This window comes from Pseudopodoces humilis, chromosome 7, assembly GCF_049639895.1.
Source record: "Pseudopodoces humilis isolate 2021_Gansu_Grassland_sample_001 chromosome 7, ASM4963989v1, whole genome shotgun sequence".
In the NCBI taxonomy this organism is placed as follows: domain Eukaryota; kingdom Metazoa; phylum Chordata; class Aves; order Passeriformes; family Paridae; genus Pseudopodoces; species Pseudopodoces humilis.
The window spans coordinates 8,250,079-8,263,797 of record NC_142206.1 but is presented as its reverse complement, the minus strand read 5'-3'; the positions used below and the strand labels follow the sequence as shown (position 1 = coordinate 8,263,797).

Here is a 13,719-nt window from a genome sequence, read left to right as displayed (position 1 = left end):
AATTCCTCTGGCCAGCTTCAGGACATTCTGTATGGATATAACCCCATCCCCCTTCTCCCTGGAAGGCGAGAACAATTCCCAGATTGTGAGGAACCAACTTGGAAACAGAAAGAGCCTCATTTAAAGCCCTTCAGAACAGCTGGATGGGGCCCGATGGAGCTGGATCCAAGCTGGAATTAATGATTTCCATCAAGTCCAGTAAGTGCTTGGTGGGAACAGGAGGGTTCTGGGATCTGCAAGAGAGCGATCCAGCCTGGAGTGGGAAGCCCATATTCCATGTGGGCCATGTTGGTGAGGGAAGGAAGTATTTGGGGCGACTTGATGGGTCTGGAATTCCATTGGTTAGGGAAGTGAACTGTCTGTTATCCTGCAGAGTGAAAAAGCAGGATGCAGCATCCATGCTGTGCCCTCAGGACAGGTATCTCCAGCACCTGGGCAAGATGACCTGGATGTGCTCTCAGGGAGAAGGGAAGCGCCTCTGCTCCAGAGCAGAAAATCACTCCCGAGGAAAAGCTGCTGTGGGAGCTGCCAGGGCACAAAGCTCCTTTGGTTTCGGTGTGCCATATGCATTTCCCAAGAAGTTGAGCTGGGGTCTGGCAGGCCTGGGCTTGGACTTCCCAGCGGGACAGCAGGTTGGGACTGGGGCATTCCCGGGAAACATGGTGAAATGTCAGCCAGGGAAAGGGATCCTCAAAGGGGCAGCATTCCAGGACATGGTGCTGGATTTCTATGGAACAGCAAAGGGCTCTGTCCTTTAGCGATGCTTGCAACTGCCCACTGAGACCTACAAATCCAATTTTTTTTGGGAATTCTGTAGCCCTGAGCAGTGCAAGCAAACATCTGACTTGTTTTGAGGGAATTTCCTTGGGTGAGTCACAGTAGAGGACTCTGGAATTTGCAGAGGCCAGCTGGAAGAGGGTGCTGGCAGAGATGAGATGGGATTGCTTTGTCATACCTGGGTCTTGTGAAAGTGCCATCAGGTGCCTGAAGGAAAAGGTAGGGAAGGAATATTGGGATAGCAGGGCTTCCTCCATGTAGACATCCCCAGGGATCTGGCAGAGGGAGAAAAAACTCCCAGCAGATCCAATTTCAGCCTGGCTTGGCCTCCCATCTTTTGCTCTGAAAAGCAGGAGGTTTGGAACCAGGGGGGTTTTGGGGAGATGGAAGTGGGAATGTTGAGGTAGCCTGTGGATGCAGGGATGGGGAATTGCAGGGGGTTGTGAACCTCTGGATGCAGGGATGGGGATTTTTCAGGGATGGGGAATTACAGAGGTTTATGAACCTTTGGATATAGGGATGGGGAATTGTGGGGGGGTTGTGATTGTGAGCCTGTGGATTCAGGGATGAGGATTGCAGGGGGTTGGAGCAGTGGGCTGTGTGGGTGCCTCGGGAATCTGCGATTCTGGGAGCTTGGAGCAAATCCTGCCTGGATTTGGGTGGAGGGAGTGGGTGACTCCGGGGGTGTTGCTGTGGTGTGGGTGGGCTCTTGGCATGCAGTATCCAGGCACAGCCTGTTTCCTTCAGCTTTATTTCCTGGTGTACTTCTCCCTAAGGAGGCTCCTGTCAGATGGGATGGGCTGTTGGATTAGCCTAAGTCTCCGAGGTTTAGCTGGAATGTTGTCTCACTGTAGCATTTTTCTCCCTTGCTCTTTTCTCTAAGCCTTTCCCTACAGACAGCTAATTCTCCCCTTCCCCCACATCCTGTCATAGCCCAGAGCTTGTCACAAGGAATTAACGGCTGGAAAGGCCGGGAGAGGCTCCTCTGGAACAGTCTCTCCTTTCTGTGCCCGGGTGGCCCCCTCTGTGTGTCCCTTTTGTGTCCCATCCAAGTCCCCTCCCCCTGGCCATTCACTGGAGAGTCCATGGCCAGGAGCCTTTCCCAGCCCGATGCCGTGGCCGTGTCCGAGGGCTCCCGGCAGCATTCCCGGCTTCTCGGTGGGAAGAGGGAGGAGGTTTGTGCCGCTCCAGGGTTTTCCTCCTCTCCCGGCTCCGCATCTCTGACAGCATCGCCCGCTCTCGCTCCCAGTCCTTCCCACAATCCACGTACAATCTCCTCAGAATAGGGATGATGTCACTTCCTTCCAGAGGGTGCTGGGGGGTGTGGAAGGGGGGAGTCACGACCTCTGGCTCTCGGCATTCCCGGTGGATAAATGAGGTGCAGGGAGGGAGTAGCTCTGAGGATGATGCCCGGGTCTGTCAGCAGGCAGATCCCAGTTCCCACGCCATGCTTCCCTTTTCCGAGTGGGATATTCAATGGCTGCAGGAAGAGTTTGCTGTTCCCTCCTGAGCTTGTGATGCCTGTCTCCCTGGATATTCACTTTTCCTGAAATACCCTTCTGGGAGAGAAGGATGCGCAGCGGCTGGACCACATGCCATGTAAGATTCCTGCTTCCTTAGATCTTGCCCGGCTCCGAGGGGACTCCTTGTGCATGTGCTTGCCTTATTTCAGTGTTGGGAGCTCGGGGCTGCTCATTACTGGGATTCAGCTTTCAAGATCCTGGGAATGTTTGGCTCTTCCCAGCAGTTTGAGGGGCAATGTGAGGGTTCTTGCTGTCACAGAGCCGGGGTCAGTGGTCTCAGGGCTGTTTGCACTCCAACCTTCCGGTTCCTCCGAATTCCTCTGTTGGATCATATCTTCAGCATCTTAAAACACGGTTCCTGGGATATGCTGTGCTGGGATAAAGCTGAGGAGTCCTCACAAGAGCTTTTTCTGGTCGGTTTTCCAGTCTCAGGCCTTCCGTCATCTCCCTCCTTTCCAAAGCAGGGGAAAGCCCTAACCTCCTGGTTTAAATTCAGGAGTCTTTGGGAATTAACTGGGAATGTTCCTGCCCTGGGAGCTTGGTAAGTGGAGTGTCAGTTCCACAGTCAGTATTCCCATATGTGACAGCGAGTGACAGGCTTCTCCGCTCTGTCCCCATCTGTTGCTGTGGATAAGGAATCCACGTTGGATATTTGTTGCCGTTGTTGATATCTGCTTCTCAAACTGGGAGAGAGTGGTGGGAACTGGGAGAGCCCAACTGGAGGGGTGGAAGAGTTCCGGAAAGTGCGTTGGTGGGATGCAGCCGAGGGATGACGGGAACGGAGCTGGGCTGGGAAGTGCTGTCCAAAGGCAGCGAGAGAGCAGGAGGTGTATCCAGGGTTTGTGATATCCCAGCTATTCCGGGTGGTGAATGACAGGCACGATGGGGCTGGGAGGGAGTCTCCAGATGGCCAGAGAAGTGAAGGTAGAGCTGGAATGTACCCAGTGCTCTTTGCTGAGGAAGTGAGAATCCAAATGGCATGTGAATTTTGCATTTGCTTTGTTTGTGGAATGGAGCGTTTCCTTCAACTGAGTGATGGGCTGGAAGCAGCCTGTTAACTATGGAATCTCCTGGAATTTGAGGGAATTGTGTAGGTTTTCAGTAATGGGTGGCTGAAAGAGGTTGGAAGATCCATTCCAGTGGCCGTGGGTGTTGGCACAAGAGAGGAGACACTGGATTTGGGATGTTCTGGGAAGTGGTGGGGTAACCACACCTGACTGCTGGGTTGGAGTTAGTGGGACAGGGCAGGAATTGGTGCCATGGGCTGTCCCAAACCCAACATTTGTGTTACCTGGAAGGTTCAACTTGGTTTAAATCATGAGCAACCTGGACTGGTGGGAGGTGTCCCAATCCATGATGGGGAGGTAGAACTGGATCACCTTCAAGCTCCCTTCCTATCCAAACTATGCTGGAATTCTATGGATGTCTTCCACTTTCTAATTTGTTTTACCCACAGCACTAAATTAGGGGTATCATATCCAAGTGTGGGTTTTTTTTGCCTGATACAGGAAATATTGCAGGTGATATTCCCTTGGGAATGCTGTTGGAAATCCTGTTGTAAGTAATGGATGAGGACACTTTGTCCTGACCAGGTAGTTTGCTGTTGGGTTCACAGAGGCAAAAATCCAAGAGCACTTAGAGATTTGCAAGTGCAGCTTTGGAACAGTATGGCCACCGCAAGCCGTGGATGGAGCACTCCAGCAGCAGTGCATGGATGTGGCAATTGGGAGGTTGGGGGGGTTTGGAACTGAGATGGATGAGTTGGGAGAGTTTGGAGCAGAGAGGCCCAAGTGAGATGTAGCATTCTCTGGTGGCACAGGTAAAAGGTGGGACAGGGTTTGGGGCATGGAAAGAAGGACAGGACTGGTGCCACAATCCAGAAATCCCTGGTGGCTGTGGGTAGATTGCAAAGATGCCTTCCCAGATTTGGCAAAACCGGGGAAAATTCCTGGTTGTGGGTCGTGTGTTGGGCCAGGAAGGCAGGAGATGAGGTGTGCTGCCAGAGTCCCTCTGGAGCAGCTTGGAGTACAGCCAGCTGGGATGGAGTGGGATGGCTGTGCTGGAGGAGGCTGGAGCACCCTGTGCAGTCTCGTGAATTTGTACCGCTCCTGTTTCTATTTTCCAAAGGGTTTGGGAAGCCCTAAAAATAGGAGCACAAACAAAACCCAGGGAGGAACAGCAGCTCCTCAATCTTCCACCTTGGAATTGGTTGTGCCTGTTAAGGCTGGTGTGGGTGCGACGGAGATGTGGAGCTGGCAGGATTCTCCTGCTGGTCCAGGGGGAGATCTCCTAGGAGCCAATATCCTCACTGGAAGTGCTGTTGGGAGCCAGTCCATAGTTCCCCAGATGCTGCCACTGACTGTTAATGGATATTTTGGCTTCCTGAGCCAAATGGGGGGGGATTGTTGAACAACAAGATTCTGGCAGCAGGTTTGTCCATGGAAAAACACAGTTAATAGGGTTTTCCAGAGATTTGTGGCCAGGATGACCTGTCCCAAATCCCACGGTGGCTGCTCACCATCACAGCCTAACAGGATTCCAGGTAATCCCATGAAGTGGAGCTGGATGAGTTTCACACCAGCTTCACCTAATACTTCCCACTCCTTCAACTCCTGGCCTTCCTTTCCGAGCATGCTGTGCCCCCTGGTGCCAGAAGGAAGCAGCTCTGGGATAAACCAGGATGGCTCCCAGGTGGATGTGGGGCTCTCCAGAGGGGGCTGGAGAGGCTCAGCAGCAGCTTTGCTTCCATTCTTTTCCAGGAGGTGAGTACTGTGCCTGCTGAATTTCCCTGGACCCGCCAGCCATGCCAGGGATTGTCGTGTTCCGCCGGCGCTGGTCTGTGGGCAGCGATGACCTGGTTCTGCCAGCCGTCTTCCTCTTCCTCCTTCACACCACCTGGTAAGTGAGAAGGGCATAGGGATGCTTGGAATTCGCCCAGGAATTCTTCTGGCTATTCCTGGCACGGCTGCCAGGAATTCTTCTGCACTTCTGTACGGGGTGGAAAGTTTGGTTGGGGCATTCCTGATGGACACCAACATTTTTCCAGCTTCTGTTTTTGTAGTTAAGCTCTGTTCCAAGTTCTAGCCTAGTTCCAAAGAGCCTGACCAGAGCTCCTTGTTATCCTCCTGTGCCACCCCAGTTTCTCCACTGGAATTTACGACTGTGTTTCTGTACAGAGGCTCAGGAAAAACAAGCATGGAATCCTGGAATAGTTTGGGTTGGAAGAGACTTTAAAGACCATCCAGTTCCGACCCCCTGCCATGGGATGGGACAGCTAGATCCCACTAGATTGTTCCAAGCCCCATCCAACTTGGCTTGAACACTTCCAAGGGATGTGGCAGCCAAAATTTCTCTGGAATGGCAAATCCCATGGGATAATGTGGCACAGGATTAAATGGTTCTGATGAGGGTAGCAGGGCCTCCGGATGGCTTGTGGGGATTTGGGGCCCAAATGAAGATTACAGTAAGGAGCTGTGGGACACTGAGGAGGGAAGCAGCTGTGGGCTATTCCATGGTTTCCCTTGGCTTTCCTGCCCCGCAGGTTTGTGATCCTTTCGGTGGTGCTCTTTGGGCTGGTGTACAATCCCAACGAGACGTGCTCCCTGAACCTGGTGGACCACGGCCGGGGCTACCTGGGAATCCTGCTGAGCTGCATGATCGCCGAGCTGGCCATCATCTGGCTCAGCATGCGCGGGAGCATCCTGTACACGGAGCCACGGGATTCCATGCAGTACGTCCTCTATGTCCGACTGGGTAAGCGGCCAGAGCCTCCGCGCTTCCGTGTGCTCTTCCCTGCAGCCTCCTCTCCCTGCCCAGCGCGGCTCCCCTGGCACGGCCAGATGGCTGCCGGGATGTGCCGTGCATCCCGATGAATCCATGGGCTGCGCCTCGTCGCGGCTGTCAGACTGGCGGGCGATGTCCCAAATAGCCTCCTTTTCCTCTCATGGAATCTGCTTCCCTTCTGTCTCTCTTTTCCCCCCTGCATTTTCCAAGGATAGAGGTGTAAATCCCAAAGGTTCTGACCCCGAGGTGTTGCCTCTTGACTCACCTGATCCGTCCCTCCAGGCGCTGGGAGGAAAATAGGCTTTCCACCTGCTCACTCCCTTTTTTCTTCCTGTAAGCAATTCCTGTCTTGCTCCCTCTCCAAAAACTAGAGCAGGAAAAAGATTATTCCTTGATCCCTCATTCCCTTTTAGCTTGTTTTCCCTGGGTTCTGTTGCCTTCCAGGTATAGAAATTTAATCAGATTTTTCTGTGCCGAATGAAGAGAAAAATATTTGGAGATGCAGTGCCAAACCCGTTCCAAACAAATCATCCCGTGGGTTTGCATCTCTGCTTTTTGCTGGGTTGTTTTCCTGCAGAATCCACTAAAATAGGGATAACCTTGCTTGAAAGCTCAGTGTGGAAGACTTGGAATGCTCAGTGCAAGTCATTAACGCGAACAGCAAACAAATCTCCCTCTCCAGCTTCCCAGCCAGTCTCCCTAGGGAAGCATGGAGAGCCTGGCAGTTTCTGTTAAAACCAGACTAAGTGGGGCAGGGGAGGTAGGGAGACTCCAAAGAAAGGTTTTCCTGCCCCCCAAAATGTCCCTTCTTCTTCATTAAACTCTCTGTGTGCTCAGGAGTGGGATTTTCTCTGGATTTTGGGTCTTGTATTCCCTCTTTCCTGGCTTTTTTGCTCCTGGAGGTTGATCAGTTGTGCTGATGGAAGTGGGAGCGTGACCAGTGCGTGGGCAAGGTCCATGTGACTGTCCCAATTTAAGCATGTGCTGTTTAATGCAGAGGAATTCAGGGAGTTAAATCCAATGTGAACCTGGGAATGTCTCATCCTTGCTCCTGCTGCTCCTGTCCTGCAGCAGGCAAAGGGGAGAGGAGCCAAGGGAAGCATAACCTAACTCAGGCATAAATTGGGTTCATCAGGAGCTAGTCCCAGCCCTGATTCCTTGCCCAGGAAAGCTCTGTCTCCTGGAACTGGTCTTTCCAGGTCTGTAGCAAAGCCACTTATGGAAAGATTGTGTGCCAGCAGGAGATAAGGAGGGTGAGTGGGATAAGCCAGGCTGGATTTCGTCTCAGTTCCACAAAAATTTAGGCAATCCCAAACAAGGTATTCACCTTCTCCACACCTGATGCCCACGTGTCCTCTGGAATTCTGGGGAGAAAGTGGGAGGATGGGCACTTTAGAGCAGTTTTCCAGCTTTTTTCTTGCAGTTAATCCCCAGTTTCTTAGTTTGCTGTCAGAGTCACGTGCAAAGCTGAGGAGCTCCTTGAGCGCTGTCTCTTTGGAACTGTTATGGGAAGGGCTGAAAAGGTGCTGACAATGTTTGCTAAGCGTAGTGAGCAGGATTAATCCTGGATCCACACGATTTATTTTAGATCCGTGAGTCAGGCCAGCTGTCTGAGGTAGTTAAGGTTTGGGTCCTGTCATTCCTGCTGCCTCAGGAAGTCTTTCCAGCAGCGTGGGAGGAAGGTCTGGATCTCTGATTCATACCTGTGACACAACCAGGGGCGCTGACCCCTCCACGATCCCATTTGTTTGGAACACATCACACTTTTGGCTCATCTCCTTACATGTCCCCTTCTGAAGTGTTTTTATACCTATTCCCTGAGAGAAAATGGGGAGAGGAGCTCGTCCTTAGGGAAAAGACTGCTGTTATCCGTGCTGTTCCCGTTTTTTCCAGCGATCCTGGTGATCGAGTTCGTGTACGCCATCGTGGGCATCGTGTGGCTGACACAGTACTACACCTCCTGCAACGACATCACAGCCAAGAGTGTCACCCTGGGTACGGAGCTGGAATGCGGCCTGGGTGCATTCCGACGGATTGGCGGGCATCCTTCATTCCCGCCTGTGCCGATTGACTCTGGGAAGTGGATGGGAGCTGTCAATGTGGGGCTTGTTTTCCTGTTTATTGCTCAGAACAGTCCTTCCATTCATCAGCCTGTGCTGCCAGCACTCAGGCAGGGATCCGTGTTCCTAGGGAAGGGCAGTCTGTAAATTCCGCTTTTTCCCTTCAGAATGGCTTTACTGTTTTCCTGGAAGCCTTTCCCAGTCTCCTGGTGGGGATGATGTTAATGCTGCAGTCCCGGATACTCAGGGAGCATTTAATGGCCCCATAAAACAGCCGGAAGACTCATCCAGCTGTGGCTTAAAAGCCTTTCCAGAGGATTTCCTTTTGCTGTGGGAGTTTGGGGTGGGAAGTAAAGGCTGGAGCACCTGACTCCTGTTTTTTTTCCTTCAGGAATGGTGGTGTGCAACTGGGTGGTGATCCTGAGTGTGTGCATCACCGTGCTGTGTGTCTTCGATCCCACGGGACGCACCTTTGTCAAGCTCCGCGCCACCAAGCGCCGGCAGCGCAACCTAAGGACCTACAACCTCAGGTGAGGCAGCATTCCATGGGATCCCGGAATTCCAGGTGCCTTGGGTGGAAGGGAGCTTAAAGATCATCCAATTCCAGCCCCCTGTCATGTGCAGGCATGCCTTCCACTAGACAAGGTAGCTCGAACCTGGCCCTGGATGCTTCTAGGGATGGGGCAGCCACAGCTTCTCTGGGAAATCCGTTCCAGGGCTTCAGCACCCTCACAGAGATGCATCTCTTCCCAATATCCCATCTATCCCTGCCCTCTATCAGTGGGAAGCCATTTCCTGTTGTCCTGTCCCTCCAGCCCCTTGTCCAAAGTCCCTCTCCAGCTCTCTTGGATGCACTTCAGGCACTTTAAGATCTCTCTGGAGCCTTCCAGTGTGAACATTCCCAGCTCTCCCAGCCTGTCTTCAAAGCAGGCAGAATTTCCCTTCTATCCAGGGACACATACATTTAAGGAAAGAACCAGTGGAGGGTTTCAGGGTTAACAATGCCATAGCCTCATGGCTACAGGCACCCAAAATCCTCCCAGAGCCAGGGAATTCCAGGATGGTTTGGGTTGGAAGGGATCTTAAAGCCTTTTAAGCCACGGGCAGGGACACCTTCCACTATACCAGGTTGTTCCAAGCTCTGTCCAAGCTGTCCTGGAACACTTCCAGGGATGGGGCAGCCACAGCTTCCAAGGCCAAGGTTTCTGGACAGGTGTCCTGCTTTTTTGAGATCTTGCCCTTCTCCTTGCCTTGCTGCAGGGAGCATTCTGCTCTGCTGAGGGGAATTTTGGGAGGATGCAGCTCCCTGTCAGGTGCTGTGTGTGCACCTGCAGCCAGAGGAGGCAAAGCCATGCAGAATCCAGCTGGATTCTGCCTTGATTACTGTATTTGTGGATCTTCGTGGACCCTGCTGACCACAACAACCTATTAGTCCATATTCCATAGCAGCATTTTCCATGGAAACAATGAGTCTGTGCTTAAATTTTCCTTACTTTGAGGCAGCATCTCCTTGCAAATCCCTTTTCTTCCTTTCCAAAATCCAACCTTTTGCCCGGAGGTTTCTCCTACTTAGTCTTGGCCAAGGAACAATTTCCTTTGTGTTGGCAGTTGGATCTTTTAATTAAGAATTGATTCCATCTTGGAGCTCCCCAGATGGGGAGAGAAAAAGCTTTTTTTCACCAAGCAGAGCTTTTTCTAAAGGATTTTTTTCCAGTAGGGGACAACACAAACAGGCTTTGTTTCCTTTGATATGTGACTGTCCTTGAGGAATGTGGCTTTGGAGGGCATCAGGATCCGAGGGATAAAAAAATGAGGCTTTCAAAAAACACTCCCGTTTTTCATTGGGTTTGTGTATTTTGTGTATTCCAATGACTTGGAATGGGGTCCCTTTTGAGGGAAAACTAGGCTTGTCTAAGGATAGTGTGTCAGGTTCTGTGGGAAGGAGCCTGGGTTTTATTGTGGAATGCCAGATGTTCCTCCTGACCTTTCCAGTATGTTACAGTAGCCTGGAATATTTGGAATTAGTGCCTAGCGTGGTGATTGCTGCTTGGGATCAGGGCATTCCCAGGAAGGTAAGAAGGATAATACTGTGGATGTATTACTGCATCCAAGGAAAAAATTCTTCCCTGTGGGAGTGGTGAGGCATTGGAATGGTTTTCACAGAGCAGCTGTGGCTACTTCATCCCTGGAAATGTCCAAGGCTGGATGGGGCTTGGAGCAATCTGGGATTGTGGGAGCTGTCCCTGCCCATGACAGGGGGTGGAACTGGACGAGCTTTGTGGTCCCTTCCATCCCAAACCATTCCGGAATTCTGTGCTAATTTTAACAAAGCAAATCTGAGCTCCACAGCTTGCAAAAGTAAATTCAAACCAACCCCAGAACTATCTCCTCTGGGGCGAATTTTGAGATTCCAGAAAGCCGACTGAAGGCCTTTCTCCCTTGGCCGGGTTTTTCCCTCCAGGCCTGCAACATTTATGGAGAGTTTGTTCCTGCTGTTCATGGATTTTCTCTCTGGAAAGGGAATGTTAACAGCTGTTAACAAGCAAACGCTGTGGGCTATGATGTGAAAAAACAAACATCAAATTTGACTGTTCACTGCTCAAACAATTGTTTCCAAAGGATATATTCCCAACTTCTCCCTCTTGCTGAAAGAAATCCTGTCCAAGGAATAGATGAGGAAGTTCTCTGCCTGGCTGGATTGTGTCCCATGGTGGTTTTCCTTTCCTAGTGGCATTGTAGTGTGTGTGGACTGGGAAAAAGAAACAACCCAATAAAAGGCTTGGCTTGTTGTGCCAAGGTTTTTCCAAGGAGCTTTGGAGTTCCTACTGAATGTGTGGAAGTTTGGCGTTAGGAAGAAAGAATTTGGGAAAAGATGGAGGGGAAAATAGCTCAGAGTACACTTGGTTGTTGAACCTCACCAGGGAAATTCTGGAGTTCTTTTGAACCTGGGGGAGCAAAGCCCTGCTGCCAGTCATATTCCCATTCCTCTTCTGAAAGGTTATGGAATGCTGTTTCAGAGGACTCAGGCAGGAGCTGATGGATGCCTGGGGGATCTGCTCCTTACATTTCCAGCAAATATTCCTTTACCAGCATCTTTTCCTTCCAGCTGCTTGCAGCTTTTCTGGGCTTGGGCTTATCCTGATGGAATACCCTGCCAGAAAATGGAGTGGTGTTTTATTTTGGATTGCTCTGACCTGGATTAAATCTGTGTTTCCTTTAAAAAAAAAAAAAAGAGCTGTGGACTTCAGGGAGCTTGGCACTTTGGCACAGAATCAGTCCCTACTTCCATAGCAAGGGGTGGAACACAATGATCCTAAAAGTCCCTTCCAATCCAAAGCATTCCATGATTCTGTGACTGGGAAAAATTGCATGTCTGAAATGCTCGGGGTCTCTTGTACCATTCCCACTCCCTCATCCTGAGGTAGATTTTTTCCTCCTGAGTGGTTGCACATCCTGGCACATGGAGCAGCTGCCAGATTGCAACAGGAGCTTCATTCCATGCATCCCATTCAGGCAGGATACCAGGTATCCAAACACAGTGCTTGATCCTGTGGATTCACACTTCTCTGGAGCATATCCAGGGAAGGGAACAGAGCTGTGGGAGGAGGTGTGGAGCACCAGGGGTGGCTGAGGGAGCTGAGGGGGCTCAACCTGGGGGAAAGGAGGATTGGGAGAACCTTATTCTGTTTTTCCAGGGACAACACAGGCTGTGCCACTCCATGTTGGATCCTACACCATGTTCTGCCTCTCCTCACATTCCTACTCTCCCTTTTATTCCCAGACACCGCCTGGAAGAGGGACAAGCCAGCAGCTGGACACGCAGGCTCAAAGTGTTCCTTTGCTGCACACGGACAAAGGACTCACAGTCGGTGGGTACCAAAAATCTCCTGTTGGAAATCAAAATACCAGTGGGAGAAATCCCTGTTTTCCCTCAGCTTAGGATCACATTTGGCAGCAATTCCTGGGCAGCTCCCGTTTCCCTTTATCAGCCCTTTCCTCAGCATTTTCTCCTGTTGTTTCCATCAGTCTCGCACCCTTAAGGAGGAGAGTTTGGAAATGGGAAAACAAAAACCTGGAAGAATCACCAAAATCCTTCTGGATTTCCTGATGGTCAAAAACTGTTTAATCCATAGATCCATGTGAAGATCGTTGGGAATTTTCATGTGCTGCCATTGGGATTTTCCCTTGCTGTTCTTTAGAAGGGAAGGGTAAGGGCCTTGAAATTCCTTCCCCAAAAGTTTTCATTCCATTCTCCTTAGAATCACTGGGAGCAGGTTGGTGGCTGAGGGTGGGACTCACCAGCATTCCTGAGAATCTGCCGGAGAGGCAGGTCAAAATTTGGCACTGGAAAACTTTGCTTTTGATTTAATGAATTTGGTCAGAATTCTGAGGATTTGAGGACTCCTGAAGGAGCCAGCAGAAGCAGGGAATTGTTCCCAAAGGTATAAGAAAGTCATAAAAATCAGGAGATTTGTGCACTTGCAGACACTGAGCTCTGAATTAGTTACAACCTCTCAGGGAAAAAAGCTGGGATTTATCAAGGACATTCCAACAAAACCAGCAGTGGCCAAAAAATCCGCCCAGACGTTTAACTCCAGTTAGAAGGGCACGGAAAATGACAGGGAAAACACCAAGGGACCGACCACAGCCGCCGTGTCCTCACTAAATATAGCCCAGAGTTCGTGCTCCAAAAGGATGCAGCGGGAAAAGGAGCACATTGGAAGGGATGTGAACGTGGAGAGGAAGAGAAATGAGGCTGGGATTGAAATCTCCAAAGGGAAAGTGGAAAAATAAAGGAGAGTCAGGTGAACGTTTGTTCTTCCCAGGTGATGAATTGAATTAACAGCATTTCTTAGGGAGTGCTGTGGAATAATCCACAGGTGCAGCTCGCAGAGTGTGGAAGGTTGCAGGAATTGTCACAGCTCTTGTGCAGAAATCCAGCACCGTGTCCTGGAATGCTGCCCCTTCGAGGATCCCTTTCCCTGGCTGAAATGCTACCATGTTCCCCAGGAATGTCCCTCTGGGAAGTTCAAGCCCAGGCCTGCCAGCTCCCAGCTTATCTGCCGGGAAAATCCATCTGGTAATCCATCTGGAAAACCGAAACCAAAGGAGCTTTGTGCCCTGGCAGCTCCCACAGCAGCTTTTCCTTGGTGCTCCAGAGCCGCTTGGTGCTCCACAGCGCTTCCCTTCTCCCTGAGAGCACATCCAGGTCACCTTGCCCAGGTGCTGGAGACTCCTGTCCTGAGGGCACAGCATGGATGCTGCATCCTTGCCCTGAACAGCTCCCATTTCATTGAGGATTGCAAACTATTCCAAATATTTCGAGTTCTTTTTAACAAACTTTCCGTTCTGCAGTGACCGTTTCTCTTTTTTTTTAAGCTTGGAATAAAAGTGGATGCCAGATGCCTCACATTCCTCGTGCTGTTGAATTTCCACTTTACATCTAGCTTTTGAGCAATTTCCAGCCTCTTTTCTCTGCAGGAACAAGCCCTGACGTTGTGTCCTGGCATGGCAGCGTGTGGAATGAATGAGCACGTAATGGATCAGAAATGAATCCATTGCTGCCTATCCCAGAC

General features: G+C 50.9%; 1 protein-coding gene across 4 annotated transcripts in view; it reads left to right on the top strand.

The window, feature by feature from the left end:
- The window catches only part of DAGLA (diacylglycerol lipase alpha), a 58,957-nt gene that overhangs the window by 21,988 nt on the left and 23,250 nt on the right, over positions 1–13,719 (top strand). For 3 of the 4 annotated variants that reach the window (XM_088058391.1, XM_088058389.1, XM_088058390.1), the window contains 5 exons: positions 5,060–5,198; positions 5,842–6,053; positions 7,977–8,078; positions 8,535–8,673; positions 11,925–12,012. In XM_088058391.1, the coding sequence (XP_087914517.1) occupies positions 5,104–5,198; positions 5,842–6,053; positions 7,977–8,078; positions 8,535–8,673; positions 11,925–12,012 (636 nt within the window). In that variant the 5' untranslated portion in view covers positions 5,060–5,103. Of the gene's footprint in view, positions 1–2,178; positions 2,377–5,059; positions 5,199–5,841; positions 6,054–7,976; positions 8,079–8,534; positions 8,674–11,924; positions 12,013–13,719 lie in introns of those variants that run through there. The other variant, XM_005528971.3, reaches the window with a different exon arrangement.